This window comes from Bos indicus x Bos taurus, chromosome X (genome assembly GCF_003369695.1).
Source record: "Bos indicus x Bos taurus breed Angus x Brahman F1 hybrid chromosome X, Bos_hybrid_MaternalHap_v2.0, whole genome shotgun sequence".
Classification (NCBI taxonomy): domain Eukaryota; kingdom Metazoa; phylum Chordata; class Mammalia; order Artiodactyla; family Bovidae; genus Bos; species Bos indicus x Bos taurus.
This window is the reverse complement of record NC_040105.1, coordinates 64,209,847-64,230,809: the sequence shown is the minus strand read 5'-3', so window position 1 is coordinate 64,230,809 and position 20,963 is coordinate 64,209,847. Positions and strand designations below refer to the sequence as shown.

General features: G+C 49.8%; 1 protein-coding gene across 7 annotated transcripts in view; it reads right to left on the bottom strand.

Moving 5' to 3' along the window:
* The window catches only part of DLG3 (discs large MAGUK scaffold protein 3), a 53,886-nt gene extending 33,349 nt beyond the window's left edge, over positions 1-20,537 (bottom strand). For 2 of the 7 annotated variants that reach the window (XM_027533319.1, XM_027533317.1), the window contains exons 1-9: positions 19,838-20,537; positions 16,481-16,531; positions 15,708-15,832; positions 15,335-15,504; positions 14,902-15,038; positions 14,406-14,550; positions 13,644-13,803; positions 11,903-12,059; positions 11,388-11,490 (exon numbers count right to left, since the gene is read on the bottom strand). In XM_027533319.1, coding sequence (XP_027389120.1) covers positions 11,388-11,490; positions 11,903-12,059; positions 13,644-13,803; positions 14,406-14,550; positions 14,902-15,038; positions 15,335-15,504; positions 15,708-15,832; positions 16,481-16,531; positions 19,838-20,194 — 1,405 coding nt within the window. In that variant the 5' untranslated portion in view covers positions 20,195-20,537. Of the gene's footprint in view, positions 1-10,453; positions 10,580-11,387; positions 11,491-11,902; positions 12,060-12,937; positions 13,102-13,643; positions 13,804-14,405; positions 14,551-14,901; positions 15,039-15,334; positions 15,505-15,707; positions 15,833-16,480; positions 16,532-19,837 lie in introns of those variants that run through there. The other 5 variants (XM_027533315.1, XM_027533316.1, XM_027533318.1 and 2 more) reach the window with 4 other exon arrangements.
* Positions 20,538-20,963: the final 426 nt, after the last annotated feature.

Sequence of the window (20,963 nt, the reverse complement as noted above, 5' to 3'; positions counted from 1 at the left end):
AGATCAGGGTAAAAGCTTCAAATAGGGTCTTTTCTCTATTTCTAAAGAATTTCATACAGCGTATTCAAATAAATACAAGATTAATAAAGCCTTTAGCTCCTTTAACCCATAAGTCAAAGTCTATGTAGAATCACCCCAAGACAAAACATCTCATCTGGAAAACACGAGAATGAATAAAGAATTGTACCTTTCCTTGCTCTGAAGGTAGCAGGTACTCTTGTTCACAACAATCTTTCCCACTTAACAGAAATATTGCAATATAGTGACTGAAACACAACATTTTATGACTAAGCTTGCTAATGAGTTAATGTAACTGATTTCTTTTATTATTTATTTTTAATTGGAGGATAACTGCTTTACAATATTGTGTTGGTTTCTGCCTTATATCAACATGAATCAGCCATAGGTATGTAACTGATTTCTGTTTTGTTTTGGGTTTTTGTGGCTGCAGCTGCACCCAGCAGCTTGCAAGATCTTAGTTCCCCAACCAGGAATCGAACCCAGGCCCTCTAGAGTGGAAGTGCAGAATCCTAACCACTGGACTGCCAGGGAAATCCTTGATTTCTATGTTTTACATGTCAACTGAGAGTCTAGATTCAACTATTCTTCACAGTGGTCACTCCAACAGGATCACAAATTATCTGACAATGTTTATTGGGGTATCAATTGGATCTTTTGGGTCAAGTTTCTGTGGAAGGAACCCAGAAACTGAGACCTAGAGAAAGACCCTTCTGGTTATTGTCAAAGCATCTGTGGTCATTTCTCAGTAACTGATAATCCCAGAGTAAAATATCACAGAACAGAATTAAGAAACCCAAAATCCAAATTATGAGTACGTGAGTGTGGTTGTGTGTGCATGTGCATAATAAAGGTGGCACTCCAAAACAGCAAGAAAATAATAGATTATCTGATAAATGGTTCCAAGGTAATTTCTTAAAATATTTGGAGCAAAAATAAGGTAGTATCCTATCTTACATCATAAATAAAGTCCCAGCAAGTTAAAGTTTTAAATGCAAAAAGAAAAACATTAAACAACTAGAATTTTTTAAAAAAAGGTGGACATTTATTTTCTCTCAGAGTAAGAAAGGCCTTTCCAAAGCTATGGGCAGAGGCAAAATACACAAAAAAGAAAACACTGATAGATGTGACTACATAAAAACAAAACATCTGTACATCAAAATAAAATAAAAAGCAAAGTACAAAATGGGAAAAATCTTTCAACATATATGACTGACTACTTTAAAGCTTTTATGGGTCAGTAAGAACTGCTTCCCAGGTGGCGCTATTGGTGAAGAACCCACCTGCCAATGCAGGAGACCTGAGATACACGGGTTCCATACCTGGTCAGTGAAGATCCCCTGGAGGAGGGCATGGCAACCCACTCCAGTATTCTTGCCTGGAGAATCTCATGGACAGAAGAGCCTAACGGGTTACAGTCCGTAGGGTCGCAAAGAGTCAGACACGACTGAAGCAACTTAGCATGCATGCAAAAACTGATAAATATACCTCAACAAGGAAATGGGGAAAGGGTATGAACAGGCAATCCACACACAAAAAATGATCAATGAACACACACACAGAAATGTTCAATTCTATTATTAAAAAGACATACAAATTAAGATATGCATTAAATAACATTTTTACCTAATTTGCAGATATTTTAAAAATAATACTCCATTTTAGCACGGATCTCAAAATATACACTTTTATATTGTTGCTGGAGATAGAGAAATATATCAAATACATATTAAATATATCAAAAGTCTTAAACATGTTCATATCCATTGGCCCAATAATTCCATTCCAAGGAATTCATTCTGAATACACAATCCCAGATTCACAAAAAGCCTCATACAAAGATATGCATCAATGTGTTATTTATAAAATAAAAAAACTGCAAACAACCTACATGTCCTCCAATAAGGGAATGATTACATGAATTATGGTGCACACATGATGGAATATTTAATTATTAAGAACCACTTTAATAAAATATTAATGACATATGCTAAGTTAAAAGAATGGATACAAGACTGCTTAAATACAATGATCCCAGTCTTGAAAGACATGAAAGACATACATATATACTATATGAGATATAAAAGTTTGGAGGGAAATACACACAAATACAAGGTTATTTCTGGAGGTAGTTTTACACATGATTTGGGCTTTTTTTTAACTTTGTATTTTGTTGTTTTCCAATTTTCTACAAATCTGAATGTAATATTTATATACCCAGGAGAAATATAATTTTTAAAATTATATATTACAATATAAAATATAATCTGAGGGGGAGGTGGAGGCAGACTGAAAAGGACAGGCCCAAGGATGAAGACAGGACACACGGGCACTAGAAATTCCCCTCCATGCTGCTCCTGGCTCATTCTTCATTTTTCCCTGGGAGTGATCACTCAACCAGCTGCAGACAAATCCACTTAAACGTATTACCACTACTATCACCTTGCCATCTTATCCAAGAGTAAAACAAAGAAGCCCTGCCAATGCCTTGCTGAAATCTAGATATACCACATCTACCATATTTCCTTGATGTACCAGTCTAGTAACCCTGTCCATCAAGGCAATTTGGCAGTCTGACATGATTTGTTTGACCTTGGTGAATCAATGGTGGTTTCAGTGCTCACCACTTCTTTTTCTGAGTGTTTACAAGACAACTCAATAATCTAGTTTATTTAACCCAAGATTTGCAAAATTCTTTCTTCTTTTTGAAAATCTGAAGGACACTCATGTATGCAGACCCCTAATGTATATATTTATACAAAATGTGTTAATTTTATGAAGTTGAAAAATCCCCAAATCTCTAAGGTGTTTGCATTTTTAAGATATCTAAATTCAATGAAAAGTAAACAAAGATCCATTTCAAGAGGATGAAAGTCTTACCACACAAAAGAAGAGGGGAAGACAAGACCTTTACTAATGCAAGATTGTTATTAACTCAAAACTGTGATTCAGTAACACTCTAGTCACAAACAGGAACTTGTGAATTGAATTCACAACTTAATTCCACTTATCTAACACAGAATTTGAGTTAGAAGAAACATGTGGGATCATTTCACACAATCCCATCATTTTATAGATCAGAAAATTGAGGTCCAAAGAAGTTGACTAGTACAAGATCATTCAGCTGCTTAAAGTCAGAACTAGAACCCAGGGCCTTGGCTACTCCTCCAAGATGGTTCCCTTTCTTAAGATAAAAGGAGCAAAACCCATATTTTTTCATCTCAATGACAATGATATGTGTGCGTACTTAGTCGCTCAGTCGTGTCTCACTCTTTGGGACCCCACAGACTGTAGCCCATCAGGCTCCTTTGTGCACTGGATTCTCCAGGCAAGAATACTAGAGTGGGTTGCCATGCCCTCCTCCAGGGAATCTTTCCAACCCAGGTACTGAACCCAGGTCTCCTGCATTGCAGGCGGATTCTTTACCGTCTGAGCCACCAGGGATAGGCCCAAATTATTCTATCTCTCTATTAAAAACAATAAAACAATTACCCTATTATGGAATATAAGTCTAAAGCTTTAAACAAACAAAGCAACAGTGTAAATATCAGGGTCAAGATTTCAACAAGCAACACATTAAATTAAGAAATCCTAAAAAGCTATAAATAAATAAGAAATAATTCATTTTCTATATTATTCTAATCATTCTACCCTATCAGAAGAACCAATGTTTTATAGACACCAAAGTTCCTAGGATTTTGTCTCAAACCATCTAACAAGGACAAGAAAGCACCTGTCTAGCTAGAATCAGAATGCTTTGCCAACTCTAGCTACCATGTCCTTAAGCTACATGGAAGCCAGAAAAGCCCAGTGTACGCAAGTACAAACACGGGGGGGGGGGGGGGGGGGGGGAGCGAGCGCGCGCACGCTGTATATAAAGTTCAGCCCCAGGAGGCAAAACTGAAAAGAAAGCTAACATTTTTTTCTCTTCTAAGTTTGCAAAACAGGGTGGGCCTAAAAGGGTGTAGCCACTTTGACAAAATCTGGCAGATCCTCAAAACTGTTCAATGTGGTTACCTTATGACCCAGCAACTCCACTCCTAGGAATATATACCCAAAAGAATTGAAAACATATGACCACACAAAAACTTCCCATGAACATTGATAGCAGCAGTATTCACAACAGTTAAAAGATGGAAACAACCCAAGTCCATCAACTGAAGAATGGATAAACGATTTGTGGTATAACCATAAGATGAAATATTATTCAGCCTTAAAAAGGAATGAAGTGTTACATGCTACATCAGGATGAACCTTGAAAAAACTATGTTGAAAGAAGCCAGATGCAAAAGACTGCATATTCTGCATATTATATGATTCCATTCATATGAATGGGCCAGAAAAGGAAACTTTACAGAAACAGAAAGTAGATTAGTGGGTGCCTTGGGCTAGGAAGAGGGGAGGAGTTTGGGGGAAATAGGGAGTGACTGTTAATGGGATGAGACTTCTTTTAGGGGTGAGGAAAATGTTCTAAAATTGACAGCTGTATCACTCAGAACATTCTAAAAACCACTGAGTGGTACACTGTAAATGGGTGAATTGTACAGTATGTGAATAAGCTGGGTTTTTTTAAGGTGGGCCCTATCATTTTTATCAGCTCAGCATTCCTAGCTAAAATTATCTGCACCCAAGCCCTCCAGCACACAGTTGATAAGAGTGAAAGGTAGCACCTTTCCTCCTGCCTCCCTCTAATCACCTGAGTAATGACATAGTTGGCTTGCTCTGGTCTCAAGTCAATTCGTAAACAGCTTGAGAATCAAGGGACCAAGCAAAGCAAAACTGACTGGCAAATAATAAGCACATGAAAAGACGCTCAACATCATTAGCCATTTGGGGAAATGCAAATAAAAACCACAATGAAATACCACTTCCCACCCACCAGAATGGCTAGAATCAAAAAGACTGACATTTACAAGGGTTGGCGAGGATGTGGAGAAACTGTAACCCTCACACTGCTGGTGGGAATGTGAAATGGCACAGCCACTACGGAAAACAGCTGGGGTATTCCTCGAAAGGTTAAATATAGAGTTGCCATATGATCCAGTTATATGCATACAGATGTTCAAAGAGTAGTATTGGTAACAGCCAAAAAGTAGAAATAACCCAAATGCCTATCAACTCATAAATGGATAAACAAAATGTGATATATTCATACAACAGAATGTTATTCAGCCATAAAAATAAATGAAGTATTGATACATGCTACCATACAGATGAACCTCAAAAACACTATGTCAAGTGAAAGTAGTCAGTCATAAAAGACCATATAATACATGAATCCATTCATACAAAATGTCCAGAACAGGCAAACCCATATAAGCAGAAGTAGATTAGCAGCACTGAGGGGGATGGAGAGGTTGGAGGGGTGGGAGATAGCTAAAGGATTCAGTTTCTTTTCGAGGTGGTGAAATGTAAAATTGATTGACAAGATGGTTGCACAACTCTGTGAATTCTACACCACTGAATTACACCCTTAAATGAGTGAATTGTAAGGTCATAAAAAATGAATTACAAACACAACTCCATTTTACTGCATTAGTATTCTTAAGCCTGCACATATTAAGTCAAGCCAATCAACTTTCATCTTTTGGCTCCTCCTGAGGTATCCCCCACAATACCATTCTGTGGCAGTCTTCTAAGTCCTCTTTCCTTTTGCAGGAGACAGGGTTCTCCCTCAGGTTTTGTTACCTCCTTTGGTATAGGAGTTTGTGATCATCAAGATTTAAAAAGCTAACAATTGGGACTCTCAGAGAGTATCTTCTGGGTAGGGTAGGGGGGCTCACAGCTTCTCTGCTGTGGAGAAAGGCAGTCTATTGGCAAAAGCCTGGGACACGAAGTTCTCAGGAAATCTGACTTCAAATTTTGATTCTGCCCCTTACTGGCTGTGGGACCTTAAGCAAGTCACTCAACCTCTCTGATCTTCACTTTCCTCATCTGTAAAATAGGGATTGTGTGTGTGTGCTTAGTCATTCAGTCGTGTTCTACTCTTTGTGACCCCATGGACTGTAGCCTGCCAGGCTCCTCTGTCCATGGGGATTCTCCAGGCAAGAATACTGGAGTGAGTTACCATGCCCTCCTCCAGGGGATCTTCCCAACCCAGGGATCTAACCTAGGTCTCTCGCATAGCAGGCAGATTCTTTACCGTCTGAACCACCAGGGAAGCCCAGAAAATAGAGATAATACCACCTATCCCATATGGATATTAGTGCTTACAAAGCCATCTAGAACACTGTTGCCGTTCAGTCACTAAGTCATCTCTGTCTCTTTGCGACCCCATGGACTGCAGCACGCCAGGCTTCCCTGGTGGTGGTGGTTGGTGGTTTAGTCACTAAGTCATGTCAGACTCTTGCGACCCCATGGACTGTAGCCTGCTAGGCTCCTCTGTCCATGGGATTCTCCATTTTCCATGTCCATGGGCTGCCATTTCCTTCTCCAGGGGATCTCCCTGACCCAGGGATTGAACCTGGGTCTCCTGCATTGCAGGCAGATTCTCTACCAACTGAGCTACAAGGGAAGCCCACTATCTCCTGGAGTTTGTTCAAACTCTTGTCCTTTGAATCAGTGATGCCATCCAACCATTTCAACCTCCATCACCCCCGTCTCCTCCGTCCTTCAATATTTCCCAGCATCAGGGTATTTTCCAATGAGTCGGCTCTTCACATCAGGTGGCCAAAGAACATAGGGCTGTGCTAAGTGCTAAGCTGTTTCAGTCGTGTCTGACTCTTTGCAGGCCTATGGACTATAGCCTGCAAAGCTCCTCTGTCCATGGGATTCTCCGGGCAAGAATACTGGAGTGGGTTGCCATTTCCTTCTCCAGGGGATCTTCCCAACCTAGGGATCGAACCAGTGTCTCTTAAGTCTCCTGCATTGGCAGGCGGGTTCTAAGAACATAGAGATACTCAATAATTCAACAAAATATGTGCCAGGCTCTGGACTAGGTGCTGGGGCACAAAGATAAATACAATAGTAGCTGCCTTCAAATTGTTCAGTGTAGAAATGCTGTTAACAGGAATTCATTTTCTTCCTTTCTTCTTTTAGGATGGCAGTAGGAGTTTCAGGACTTTGATTCTTTGCCTTGATAAACTTTCACCTCTACCCTCTCAAGAGAGATCATGCTGATAGGGTGGCAGCTACATTTACATCCCTCATTCTCAAACAGGGGAGATATGATGGTTACTTCAATGTTATGGGGAAAACATCCCTTTTATGCTTACAAGTTATTATCAAGACTGATCCTTTAACTCTTCCAGGCCTTACCTGTACATGTTTCCATGGTGAAAAGTGTGCTTCTTCAGCACTTCAAAGTAAGTATGGAAAACTTAATTCTTTTTCATTCCCTGTACCCCCGCCCCAGCCTGTCTGGATTTACATTCCAGTTGAAAAGACTAGTCACAAAGGATCAGTTCCCAGTTTAGCTACCTTAGTGACCAATTTCTGGCTCTGCCCCTGATTTGGGGTTCAGGTTCTATGCTAAAAACAAAAGGGCTTTCCAGAAAAATACTATCTCAGTTTATAAAGAGGCTGACAGAAAGTAACTAGGGAGGAAAATGTAGGAGATGATAGTTTCTAAATCAAAAATGTTATAATACGAAACCCATCCTTCCCTTGATAGAGCAATTCCACAAGTCACAGAAAAATATTTTTCATTTTAGAATAAACTGGAAGGGAGCCTTTGCCAAGAGCCAGTGTTTAAATTTTCAATTTGAATTTTAAGCAGGATTATACATGCCCAGGAACATCATGCTATTTTTAGCTAAATAGGTAGGATTGCTGTGTCCACAACAGTTTGGAGCAATCAACAGTGAAACTATTAAACAGCATCTCTCACTGTGGTACCTTATCATTTAGCACTTCTATTTCCATTTTAATATCTTCCAAAGCTTCCATACAAATGTTTATAAAGCAACCATGCTAGGCATAATACAAAGTTTATATAGATAGACAAGATTCCTATCTTCATTATGGGTTCAACCCATTAGGCAACCAGATATTTCAAAGTTAGAGCTGCCATCCAGCTTAAGTGCCCAGATGAGATACATCAGGAAGCAACTGTCCTACACTTATCACCCTTACAATGCTTGCACCATCTCTATGTATTCAAAAGAGAGGGGTAATGAAAATGTTCTAAAATTGACTGTGATGATGAATGCACAGTTCTGTGAATATACTAAAAGCCACTAAATTGTACACCTAAATGGATGCATTGTATGGTATATGAATCATATCTCAATTAAGCTGTTAAAAAAAAGGAGAAAAAATGTTCTTACTCTGATTGTTCTAATTAGTTAAAGCTATTTTTTTAAGTTCTCCTACTAAAGGATATCTAGCTACAGGCTGCACTGGTTGAGCAATGGTGCCTCAGGGGCCACCACAGTGATCACTCGCACCTTCCCCCACACATACATTTTTCTTTCCCTCACTCTCTCTTCTATTAGTTTCCCTGTTCCTTTTCTCTGCTCCAAAAAGGTCTCAGGTTTCTAGGTACTCCCAAGCACGATTTGTCCCAAGTGGTGGACTTTAGGATTATACTGATCGCTGACCCTCAGCAACGTTCCCTTCATGACCTTAGGCAAGTCATGTCCCTGCTTTCCTGTCGCTGTTCTGATCTGCACAGTGAGGGCTTAGACTACATGATCCTTTCCAGTGCCCACATTTCTTGCGAAAAAAATACAAATGATGAACACTTATTTGGCCAATAACATGGAAAGTCTCTGCCATTTTAGCCAACAAATATATATTTGGATTATTCATTTTGTAAATGCCTATGTGAGGCAATCCTCCAAAGAACAGTATTTAACATAATTATAAAATAATTAACATGCAGTCCTTATTCTTAAAAACTATCACTTTATCAAAGAAAATTCAGAGCCCAACATAGAATGCTTGATAGTCCCTCTGGGCCTGTTTCTAAGGGTCCATTTTTTTTATGGGCAAAAAAAAGAGTTTGCATGTTGAGGCCCTGATGGATTTTCCAAACCAAGGAAAGAAGTGAGATTGGGGTGGCAGAGCCTTAACAACAGTGGTTCAACTAAATCCTAAGAGAAGAAGGGCTTTGTTTCTCAAATGGTAGAGAAACCTAACATAAGACAGCACCTCGACAAACATCATAAACGCTCAGAAACATGCCCAGAGAGCAATGAATCCCTTCAGCCTGGACAACTTGTGGCTCTTTATGGAAACCAATTACATTCTCCCAACAAAACTCACACAAACATGTAGTTACCAGTTTCCAACATACTACCACCAAATTCACAGTATTGTTTCCCTGTGTCCAGTATCAGTGAGTAAAACCAAAACACATCAATTTCTCTCTCTCTCTCTCACACACACACACACCCCCACAGACACACAAGAAACCATTTTCTTTGCAGAACCTAGGTTGCCTAAGCAGTGGGCATGAAATGGATAAATATTGGTTGCTAATAAAAATCAGATGGTGAGGTTTACACGGAGAAGCAAACAGCACACGCAGGCATCATAAAGACAACAACCCTAATGTGTTTCTTGTCATTAAGCTGGACACCCAACACGGAAAGAAATGACTCAAGGTGTCCATTTGCATCCCTCTTTCCCAGTACCTCAGATCAACAAGCTCTCCTGTTAGTCATCTCCCTACTCTAGTCCCCATCAAAAGAGCCTAGTGCAAAAGGTGGCAGGCCCCTCTCTTCTTGGCCTGCAGGCGCTGAACAAGGGGTGGGGGTGGGGCAGCGGAAAGGACAAAGGTAGGCGCTTTCCATCCCTCACGGCTTTGCAACAGAGCTGCCAGCCTCTCCCCAATCTCATCAAGGAAGAGAGCACCTGCCCGGGGGAGGGCCCTGCCTCCATCTCAGTGACCGGCCAGCGGGGCCTAGGTGTCCCAGGAGCCCAGGCACTGCAGCCCTAAGGGACAAAGACCGGCCCGACAAGGGGGAGGGGGGACGAAAGGAGTCGGCGACAGTCGGAAAACGCTGGCAAGCAAAAGCGGGCGTGGTTGGGGCGAGAATACAAAGCCCACCTCGGGGGTTCCCAGAGGTCGCCAGGTCGGGGGTGGGGGGTAGTAACGGGTGTGGGGGAGGGGAAGACGGAGAAAATTCCTCAGAGGACAGGAATTAGGGGCGCAGCCGCTGGCACGAAGGAGGTTAGGAGGCGAACAGAGGCCCCGGGTTAGAAAGGGCAGAGTTCGTGGGTAGGGAGAGGTGATGGCCAAGAGGTTAAGAGACCCGCAGGGACTCAGTGGCGCGAACGCTCAGCCGCGCGAGGCGCTCCGTGGGGCGGAGAGGGGCCCTCAGGAGGGGCTCCAAAGCCCCGCGCCGCGCGGAGCTGTGGACACGCGGCCCAGGGATTCCAGGAGAGCGCAGAGTTGGGGGCACAGTGTGGGAAAAGAGTCTGAGAACAGAACCGTAGAGAGGCTAGGGGGGACTGTGAGGGGGCCTGACCCCTGTCCGCCCCACCTCACCTGGCGCCGGGTCAGAGTCCAGGTCTAGTGCTGAGAAAGCGCCAGCTCCCGCCGGCCCCTCCGTCCCGCGCGGGAGACCACGGACACAAAGCGGGGCCCGCGCGGGAGGAGGGGAAGAAGAGGAGGAGGGGGGAGGGGAGAGAAAGGAGGAGGAGACGCCTGAGGCGCGCGAGGGGGGGGGAGGAGGGGCGCCCGCCGCCCTCCGCCTGGGTCAGGGGGCGGGGCGTGAGGCTGAAGGCCGCGCTCGGCCGGCCAATGGCCACCCCGCCGGCGGGCTGGCTCGGGCGCGCCATCCCGCAGCTCACCTCGGCACCTGGACCTTGGCTGGCCCCAGCCAATCAAACATCTTCATTTGCATAACTGGCCCCGCCCACTCGCCCAGGCCGGGGGACACGCTCCAAGAGAACACAAAGAAGAACCCCCGTAGGGGGAGGGGGATGTCTACTTCCAAGTCCCAATCCGGAGAACCTAGCATCACCTTTTCAGGGGGGTTATGAGTGTTTCACGGTCACCCTGATAAGGGGAGAAGTGGGGGTCACAGAGGCTGGTCCAAGCTCTCTTGAGAAGTTGGTACTCTTCTCCCTTGGGTCCTTCTAACCAAGAGTTACTCGCCTGTTCCAGGGTACAGTTATGTTCTTCGCCTCTGCCCCCACTTCCCTCTCCCCTTTTTCCAGTCGCCCCAATCTCTGTGCTTCCTCCCGTAGGCTGCTGCCCACTACTGGCCTTCAGCTGCACTGCAGCCCTAATCACAAGGCTCTGAGCACAGTCTTAATAGACGCTTCCAACCCACCCAGAAAAGGGGAGAGGAAGGGGTTACTGTGTGAGGGTAGAAGAGAACTAGTCAAGTGGCTTTGTTACCTATGATGGCAAAAGCCAGCAATGAATAATAGGTCTAATCTTCCCAAATCATCTTGTTCCGCCTTCCCTCTCCTACCTTCAGGTCTGTACTGGGCCACAATGGTGACTGACTGGCCAGCCCGTTTCAGAGCAGCTGCAGCCTGCTCGTGAGTTGCATTCCTCAGGTTCACACCATTGACCTGTCCAAAGAGAGGTGTTGTGAGCCACCTCAAAAGGAAGAAAGGAGTTCTCTGTTGTAGCAGTTAGGAGAGGGAGATGGGTAACCCATCCCTAAGTCTACTCAGATGCCTTTCTCAGTAGCCCATCCCTGCCTATTATGATGAAACCTAAAGATTACACCTCTAGTGTAATAATTATCTTTGTGGGGGTCAAATGTCAACCAGGGTTCAGAGCCAAGTGATATGCATTTCTTCTTTAAGTACAAGTCTGGTCTCTGTCCCTCACTAAGGATATCTATAAAGAGAATATGTTTTCTCCAGCTCTTAGCCTTCCCCCACTTCAAAAAACATTCCTTGGAGAAAGGGAGGTCTTCCCTCCTCCCTTTTAGAGTGGCCCAGCTCCCGTCCTCCCACCTTGCCTTTGTTTCCTCACCGATAAGATCCGGTCTCCCCTGCGCAGCTCCCCACTCAGGTCAGCTGGGCCTCCTGCCAGGATGAAGGAGACAAAAATGCCTTCTCCATCCTCACCCCCAACGATGTTGAAGCCCAGGCCTGTGGAGCCCTTGTGCAGGATGATCTTGCGGGGCTCCCTGGTGGGAGAAGAGTGGAAGAGTCAGGACAAAGTAGGTATAAATTGTCATCCCTGTGAGGGCTAGCCTGGAACAAGGCCCACATGTCTGTAGAAGGACTTAGGTCCCTAGGTATGATACTCTGTTGCTCCCTTTCTCTCCTGAAACCTGCTTGGCTGCTGTTTGCTGCCAGGTGCCAAGTTTCAGTTGTTCTTCCTCCCTGCTTCCTGAGGGCTTGGAGTGAACTTCCCAGTGGGCAGTCCCTGACTCTCTCAGGTCAACAAACCCCTATCCTGGGCTCTAGCGACCATATCACAGAGCCCACTCACTGGTCCTCTTCCTCCCCAGATTCTCCCATCCTACCAACTGGTGTGGTGGACCCTGGGCCACAAGAAGGGGAATCAGTTAGGGGCTGTGGAATGGCCCTGGGGTTGACTGCACTCACCACCCACAAACTGCGTACTTACTTTACACAGTCTCCTCCGCAGTCCCAAAAATCCACCCACCAGCTATGACCCCTCCTACTTTCTCCAACAACAGATTTAGTCACCAGCTACCACTATGTACCTTTGCTGGGTTATGTGGGAGACAGAGATAAAGAAATCCCAGGTCCCCAAAAGGAGCTTAGGAGCCTAACCAAAGAGAGGAGCCGAGCACGTGAAAACGCCAACTAATCATGTCTAAAGAACCCCTCTGTAAATGGTCACAGCGTCATCAGATGAGAGCAGCAGCAGCTCCTGTGTAATCACACAACCAAACCCGGCACACTTGCCCGGCTCACTCTTCACTTTAAGCATCTCTCATCAGAGGAACCCCAGGTCTGAGGCTCTCCCTCTCTTGTTCCCAGCCTCAGTGCGGGGCTCCCTCCCTGAGACCCGGATGCCCTCCTCTCCTCCTACCTGGTATCCCCTCCAGGCCGCAGGGAGCGGAGCGGCCAGGCCCACCTCTGTGAAGCCCTCCTCCAGGCAGAGGCCGAAGCTGAGCCCAAGCCCAGGGCCAAGCCGGAGCCTGAGAACTTGCGTGTCCTCTCCATGGCTCCTCCAGCTCTCCCCCCCAGCTCCGTCAGCCTACCCTTCCGGCTCCACGGCAGCCTCCCAGGCCCCACCCCGCAGAAACCTGTCCCCCGGAACCCCTGCCGGCCCGACCAGTTCGGCGAAGGTGGCCAGTTCCGTGGCAGCCGCGAGAGTGGGGCGGGGCGGATTCCCTGCGAGGCCACCTGGCCCGCCAGCCCCAGCAGCCGGACTGCTCTCTTCTCTAACGTGGAATGGTTGCAACAGAGGGCGCTGCAACCGTCACAGGGCAAGAAACCCCGCAACCTCCACCCCCTCGGCCCCCTAAACACTCCATCCTACCCTTTCTCCACACTTTCGAAAAGGGGCCACACACTTGGCGCTCCCCCTGATGGTAGAACTTGTTCCTGCAGCCACCTCTGTCCCTCCATAGAGTCCCAAGGGCTTGAGAGGGGGCCTCAGACCCCAAAGACAGGAGCGAGGAGGGCTTTATCCTCTTCTTTGCCATACTACAAGAAGGCCCGTGGCCAACGAGAAAGGATTCCTCTCCTCCCCATCCCTAGATAGGATGAAGAGGTGGGGGTGGGGGTATTACCTGGTGAAGTCCTCTTCAGCCAGCATGTGCCTGGGGATAGGAGAGTAGCGGGCGGGGGGAACCTGAGGAGGAGCAGGGTAGCTGACCTTGCTCTCCACAGCCCCGAGATAACCCAGGCTGGAGTTATGGCTTATGTGGTTGTCAGCCAAGGCAGTAAAAGCTGGAATGGAGAAAGGGAGAGAGAAGTTGCCGGACCACTCCCCAGTGGTAGCCTCCTCCACCCTCCACCACGGGCTGCCCCCACTCCCTCAGATGCAAAAAAACCAGACCAAGGGATGCTGATTCCTCAGGCCTCTCCTCCCTACTCCACCCCCTAGGGTTCCTCCTCCACAGTCCCTTTCTGAATCCTGAGCTCACTCCTGTGAGTCTTAGAAAGAGCTAAAGTCAAGGCAGTCTACAAAGAAAAGCATGACTAGAGGTGTGACTAATAATAACCCCTCACATCTCTATAGCCTAATACAGTTTTCCAAGGGCTTTCTCGTCCATGATCTCATTTGATCCTTGCAGCACTCCTAAGAGGAGGGCAGCACATATATCACTAGCTCCTTTTTGCCAGAGAGGAAACTAAAGACAGGTGAAAGGGACTTTTCCAAGGGCATCCAGGAAGAAGGGACACAGCTGGGATTTGCACTCAGCTCTCCCCAGCACTGGGCTTATTTTCTGCCCCCCTTCTCTCTCTCTTAACAAGGAGTATTAACTTCTTCCCCTCCAGAAACCAGGGGGTAGGGCTTCAGGCCACGGACAGGACAGGCGGGTACGTACTGCTGGCATAGTCGGGGGGTGCGTACATGTCGTTGAGGTGGAGGCTGCCTGGCTTGGCCACCTTCAGATAGACCATATCAGACGTGTTCTTCAGTGAGGCCACAGCTTCCTCATGCCTCACATCCTGCAGATTGGTGTTGTTCACCTGGAAGAGGTCTTAGGGCTAGCACTGGGGAGAAGAAGGGAGGGCCTCCCCAGGGAACCCTGGAGAGGGGGGGTACTCTTTCAGTGAAATTCAATGGTGCTCTGTCTGAAAGAGGCCCAAGTACAGTGCTGTGAGGAGCAGAGAGAAGCAGAGGGTAGCGGTGGGCAGGTGAGGAAGTTCCAGCCATGAAGAGGACTAGGGGCTTGCTATCTGGGGACACACACCTCAGATGATGCTCTTGAAATTCCCCATAATGCCTAGTCCTGGAGTGAGGTTCAGGGGGAGGGAGAGGCTGCTAAAGCTCCACCTCCCCACCCCACCATTTGGGCATCCCTAGGAAGGCTGTCTCACCGCCAGCAGCCGATCCCCGATCTGTAGGCGTCCATCCTTCTGAGCAGCACCCCCCTCAATGATCTTGGTGATGTAGATGCTATTGTCTCCTGGGATGTGCTGGTTGCCAATCCCCCCAGCAATGCTGAAACCGAGGCCTGGGAGGAAGCCAGCAAGGAGTGGGAGAGTGATACAAGGAGAAGTTAGAGTGCTCAGTTAAGCCCAACCCCAGTCCCCCATGCTCAGCCAAGCCACCAGACCCATAGGAGCTTTCCCCAGGGATCCCAAATGCTAGGCTGTCATCCCGTGGTCAGTAAGGGTGAGATGTGAGGTCAAGAAAGAAGACTGTGAGCTGAACTGGGGAGGTAGGCAGGGGGTGAGGGGATTCCCTTCCACTTCCTATAGGGCCAACCAGGGGCCTCTGGCCAGAGCACGGGAACCTAGAGGGCCGCACCTTTGGGCCCTTTGAGCAGATTGACCTCCATGATGGTCTCTGGTGGAGGCTGTCGCCTCCGTACCACCAACCGCACCACAGGGCCAGCCTCCTTCAGTGCCTCCACGGCCCGGCTGTGCACCACCTCTGACACGTCCACTTCATTCACCCGCAGCACACAGTCATTCACCCTGCGGGGGAAGCCCAAGAGGCATGACAGTCTGCCACGGCCCCTCCACCCTCCCTCCCACCTCCTCCTCTTTCTCTCTCCTCCCCTCATCCCCCCTCCCCCTCTCAGATCTCATGGAAGGGTCATCCTGTCAGGCAGCCCTCCTCCCCCCCTCACCTCCATTCTGTCCCTGCAACCCCTGGCCCTGCTTCTAGACCACCTCACCCCAGCCTCCCATCCATGGCAGCTGCTCCACCAGGGATAATCTTGGTAATAAAGATTCCAGGGTCATCGGGGACATGGGGGTTGTCGATGCCACCTGCAATGCTGAAGCCCAGGCCAGAATTTCCCTGCAGAAGGAAGTGGAGAGGCATGGTCTGCTCAAACAAAAGGTATAAGGGAGGGTTTCTGGGGCCCCATCTACCCCTGCCCCTCCCCAGAGCAGCTTCTTCAGGCCTCAGAAGGGGCCATGGCAGGCTGGGGCACATTCGTCACAAATCTGGCAGATTCCCACCCTCTGCTGACCATTCTGGCATGGAGGCCTCAGCGAAGCCATCCCCTCCCCAATTCCCCAGGCCTCAGCAAGCAAGGTCAATTAATATTTGTTAGTGAGTTGATTAGGCTTCCCAGGTGGCACTAGAGGTAAAGAACCCGCCTGCCAATTCAGGAGACATAAGAGATCTGGGTTCGATCCCTGGGTTGGGAAGATCCCCTGAAGAAGGGCATGGCAACCCACTCCAGTATTCTTGCCTGGAGAATCCCGTGGACAGAGAAGCCTGGTGGGCTATGGTTCATAGGGTCACACAGAATCGGACATGACTGAAGCCACTTAGCACACACAGTCGGTTGGTTAATTGATGTAGTGATGCAGCCTCTGAGGGCCGTTTCCCCATCCTCTCAATGCAGGTCCCCATGAGTCTTGAGACCAAGGTTCAGGAACCCCCCACCTGGTTCTAACCCTCTCCTCCCATTTCATCCTGCCCCACTGCCAGACTCACCCGCTCAAGGACTATCTCCTCATACTTGAACATGCCATCGCTGCCATTCACCTGGGGAAAGACACAGGCAGGACCCTAAGTGCCTCCTGCCTAACCCTCCCCATGCCAACCATCTGCCTGCTGGTCAACCTGCTTGTCTCCCTACTCCCTGCAGAGTAGGGAAGCCCAAATTGACCCTGGGACACCTCTTGGCCACAGATGGGGCAGGCTGACCCTGAGGAGGCTCCCCTCTCCTTGCTTCCAGCCACATCAGGCCAAATCCAGCTGCTCACTTAGCCCAGACCAATTGTCTGGGACTGAGCCAGTCAGTGGTGCACTCACCAAGAGGCTGGGCTCCGGGGCCTCAGGGTGCACTAGGAGGGGTGCAAGGCTGGCCTGAGGGGAATGGCAGAAATGGACCATGGTGGGCAAGCCATGCCGCACACAGCATCCGTGCCTGGATGGGAATCTGCTCCTCTCTGAACAACAGGTCTCCCTGACTTGGGGATCACAGACTCCCACCATGTCGGAGCTGGAAAGGCAGCAGTCACCATCTTGTTCAACCTCTCCCATGTGACAGACAGTGACACTGAGGACCAAGGAGGACACAGGTTGTGCCTAAGGGCATATTGCGAGTTAGTGGCAGAACAAGGGCTAGAACCTGGATCTCCAGGTGCTCTTTTGAGTAACGCAAGCTTGCCGAGGCCATTGATGTTCTGGCCAATCGCCTTGCCCATTAAAGCTCATGGGCAAAAAGAAAAGCTGCCCCCTCAGAGTACCTCATGAATCTTCATTCTGTTTCTCCTTCTGTGTCCCCAAGAACCCAATTCCTCCAGTGGGCAGAAGGAGTCAAAGTCTTAATCCATTTTCTATCCAGGGGCTTTTGATCCCAAACCCTTTGTGTTTCTCAGCAGAAAGGGATCTGGTCAGGAGTCAGGGCAAAGCCAAGGGTGGAACAGGAGCAGAGTGGACAAGGTTCCCCATTAGGAAGAAGCTGGTGACCCACGGACTAACTGGCAGCAGAGTCCATGGCCTTCAACATGCAGTAGTCATGGGAGGAGAAGCAAGGGAAGAGGATGGAAACACAGGGTTGGTTTGACCAACCCACAGAAATAGCCTCCCATGCGTGACAAACTTGTGGCCACTGTCAAGTGAAAATGTGATTCTGGACAGACAAGTAGCACCTGCTCCCTGGCTCTCGTTCTCATCCCCACGAATGGAGGAGCCCTCTTGCCTCTCTCCCCAAAGAACCTGGTGCCTTTCCTCCCATCTTTGGCTATGAGGCCCCTTTCCTGACCCCTGATCCCCTCCTCTGAAGAGGGAAGCTGCAGACCCAGGGTAACAATTCCTCTGCATGCCGTGCTCTGCTTCCCTGCTTCTGCCTTCACCCCACAGCTCTGGCTTTGAAAAGCAGAGGACAGGACTGGCTAATCATGCCTCCACCTTTCCTGAGCCTGGCCCCAGGACTTTTTGCCCTGCAGCCCTAGGAGCTGGTGGGAAGATTCTTGCTGCAGCCTTGCTCTTGTCCCTGATCCCAGGAGGAATAACTGATGGCTCTTAAGAGCCCCGAAATAACACAGCTGCCTGAAGTACCATGCAACAGACACACAGGCAAAAGAATCTCCATGCAGCTCTTTTATGCATCTGGTATACCATGTGTGCCCACATGTGAGAGCCATGCTTCAAGCCCAGCTCCAGCAAGACCCAGCAGCTCCTGGCTTCCGCGCTCCAGTCTCGCATTGTCCCCCTCAAGGAACCCATTCCCAGGGCTAAGAGCCATCCAGGGATCAGTCCTGGCAAAGAAACCTTGACCAACTGGCCCACCTAGCCTTGGGACTGGCATTTATCTCCCAGTTGAGCCAGACAAGTACAAGAGAGTGTTTACAAGGGCAGGTCCCCAGGGTGGAGGGGGAAAGGAGAGAGGGGAACCCGCTGGAGAGGGCAAGGGGCCAAGGCAAGGAACACAGGAAACAGTCGGTGTGAACAGGCAGAACTGAGGACTTCTTTCCCCAGGAAGTCCCCATGCTTCCTTCTGAGTGAGAGCACATTCGATCCCCAGAGGGGGACAGAGGTGGCCAGAACGGTCACCAGCTTGGGGCAGCCAGTACCTGCCCTCCCCAGCAAAGCCTCCTCCTCCCTTCTCCCTACACTGGGGGCTGCAGAGCTGAATAACCAGACAGGCCTTCCGCCATGCATGCCAGGGACCTGGCTCTGCCGGCCCAGCCTCCATTTTGCTGCTTCTCCCACAGATGCTCCTTCCATTTTCTAAGCTGGCAGTTTAGGCTGGGAGTAGAAGCCGGAGTTGTGCCCAGCACCCAGGGGTTCCCAAGCTGTGCCAAGTCAGGGCTGGGGGGCTAAGTTTTCCCACATCTAGGGGTACCCCAGGGGGACATGCCCCACCAGGACCAGTCCCTGAACCAAAGCAGCTGCCCCTTGCCTGGCTCCAGGCACCATGCCTGTTCTGGAGCGAGGAGGATTGCTTCAGCTCCCGCCTCAGCACACACACACTTCAGAGCTGCTTGGACAAAAGAGTCCATCCTTCTCAGCAGCCTCTCAGCCTTGCTTGGGACGTGTCTCTTGCCTCCTCCCCCTCCCTCCCTTGCCTGTCAAGCGCCTCTCACCAGGGACACCGCACAGGCACACACACACATAGAGGCACACACATGCACACACTTGCAGCCACATGCTCACACACACATACATGTGGCCACACACACATACGGGCGAACACAGCTAAACCTGCAGCTTCATCTGCAGAGACATCTCCACATTCAGAGAGACATCTCCACATGTCCATGTGCACATTCACACACAAAGGGATGGAGAGGGACTCATGGCATCAGGGGATGAAGCTTGGCGAGCTGGGCACATGGCTCCTCAACATAGATTCACAGGCGCTCCACTGCCTTTCTCTACACACCTCAACATACATACACACACACACATGTCCCTGCTACGCAGAGCACCATGCCCCCTCCTCCCCTCCTGTGGAGACACACACCACACACAGCCCCCGCAGAACCTCCCGCCCCCTGTCAGACAGAGACACTGCTCAACCCCCATACCGAGAAGAACCCAATCCCCCCACACAGGAAAATGTGCCCCTCCGCCATACCTTCACCTCCTGACACACAGCTCCTCCCAATCCCCTCCAAATGGAGACCCCCAAACAGACACACACAGAGAAGCACACATTTCCAACCATCTCTCTTGGGCCAGCTGCAGTGCTGGGGCTCAGGGTCTGCTGGCTTGGAGCCCCAGGAACCCCTGCTGCACTCCAGGCCTCTAGGCCCCCCACTCCGCAGCCCCTCTGAGTTGCCCCCCCTCCGATCTCCCCGCGCCCCCGCCCCCCCGCCCCCCCCCCCCCCGCGCCCATACCTGCTCATACCAATCCCGGCCTGTACAGGTGCACTCCGGCCACCAGCTGGGGCCGCTGCCGTTGAGTTTGGGGGTGCTCTTGCCCGGGACTGGCTTAGGGGGCACTGGTCCCACATCCCGGCCCGTGGGGATGAGCTTGGCCTTGGTGCGGGGGGTGGGGGTGGCCCCCGCTTGCGAGGGCAGGGTCTGCGAGCTGTAGCCCCCATAACCGGCACTGGCTCCATTGCCCCCACCCGGCCCGTAGGGGTCGGGTACTTGCCAGTCCCCGTAGCTGGGAGGCTCGAGGCGCCGCAGGGCGGCCAGGCGGGTCACCTCGTAGCACTCGGGGCACTTACAGCAGTGCTGGTGCTTGTGCATGGCACTGCCCCCCGCGGCTCGGACCCCCCAGCCCACGCCGGTTTCCACGCCGCCGCCGCTGCCACCGCCGGGCTCCCGGGCACACTCACACTGCTCGGACCAGGAAGGGGGGGGCACCCGTTGGGGCGCCCGGGCGGAGCGGGGCCTGGGGCCGGGCGGGCGTCCCGGGGCCTCTGCCCCCACGCTGCCCCGCACCCACGGCTCCCCCTCCAGCACTGGCGGCTCCGTGTCGCCCGTCGTGGCTCCTGGGCCGAGGCCCAGCGGCAAAGAAGAAGCGGGAGCCTGGGCAGAAGCTGGGTGCTGCGAGGACTGCTCCTGCACTGGTCCCCAGGATGGATCTGAGTGGAGTCAAGAGCATCTCTCCCTGGCTCGGGTCTCAGTTGATTCCAGCCAATCAGCGTACAGAATCAGGCAGCGGCAGCGGCAGCGGCAGGAATGCTAAACAGCGGCTCCTTAAAGCAACAGAGGCAGTGGCGCCCCCAGGCTCAGCCCCAGCTCCCCAAATATCCGGGGTAGGGCTGACCCTAGGTCAGAGACAGGGGACTTAGGCCACGGGTGAGCTCAGCTCTCAATTTCATCCCTTTTCATCTCCAATCTCAGCCTGTCCTCCGCCCACTCCACCCCACCCCACCCTACTACCAAGAGGGAGTTGCAAAGAGATGCTCAATGGGTCCCCGGCCTTGCTCTGAGCTGGGGCCACCAGAAGTAAAGACTTGAGGCGGCAGAACCGATCGAAGGGATGTTAGAGCAGGGTGAGGGAGGTGCTCTC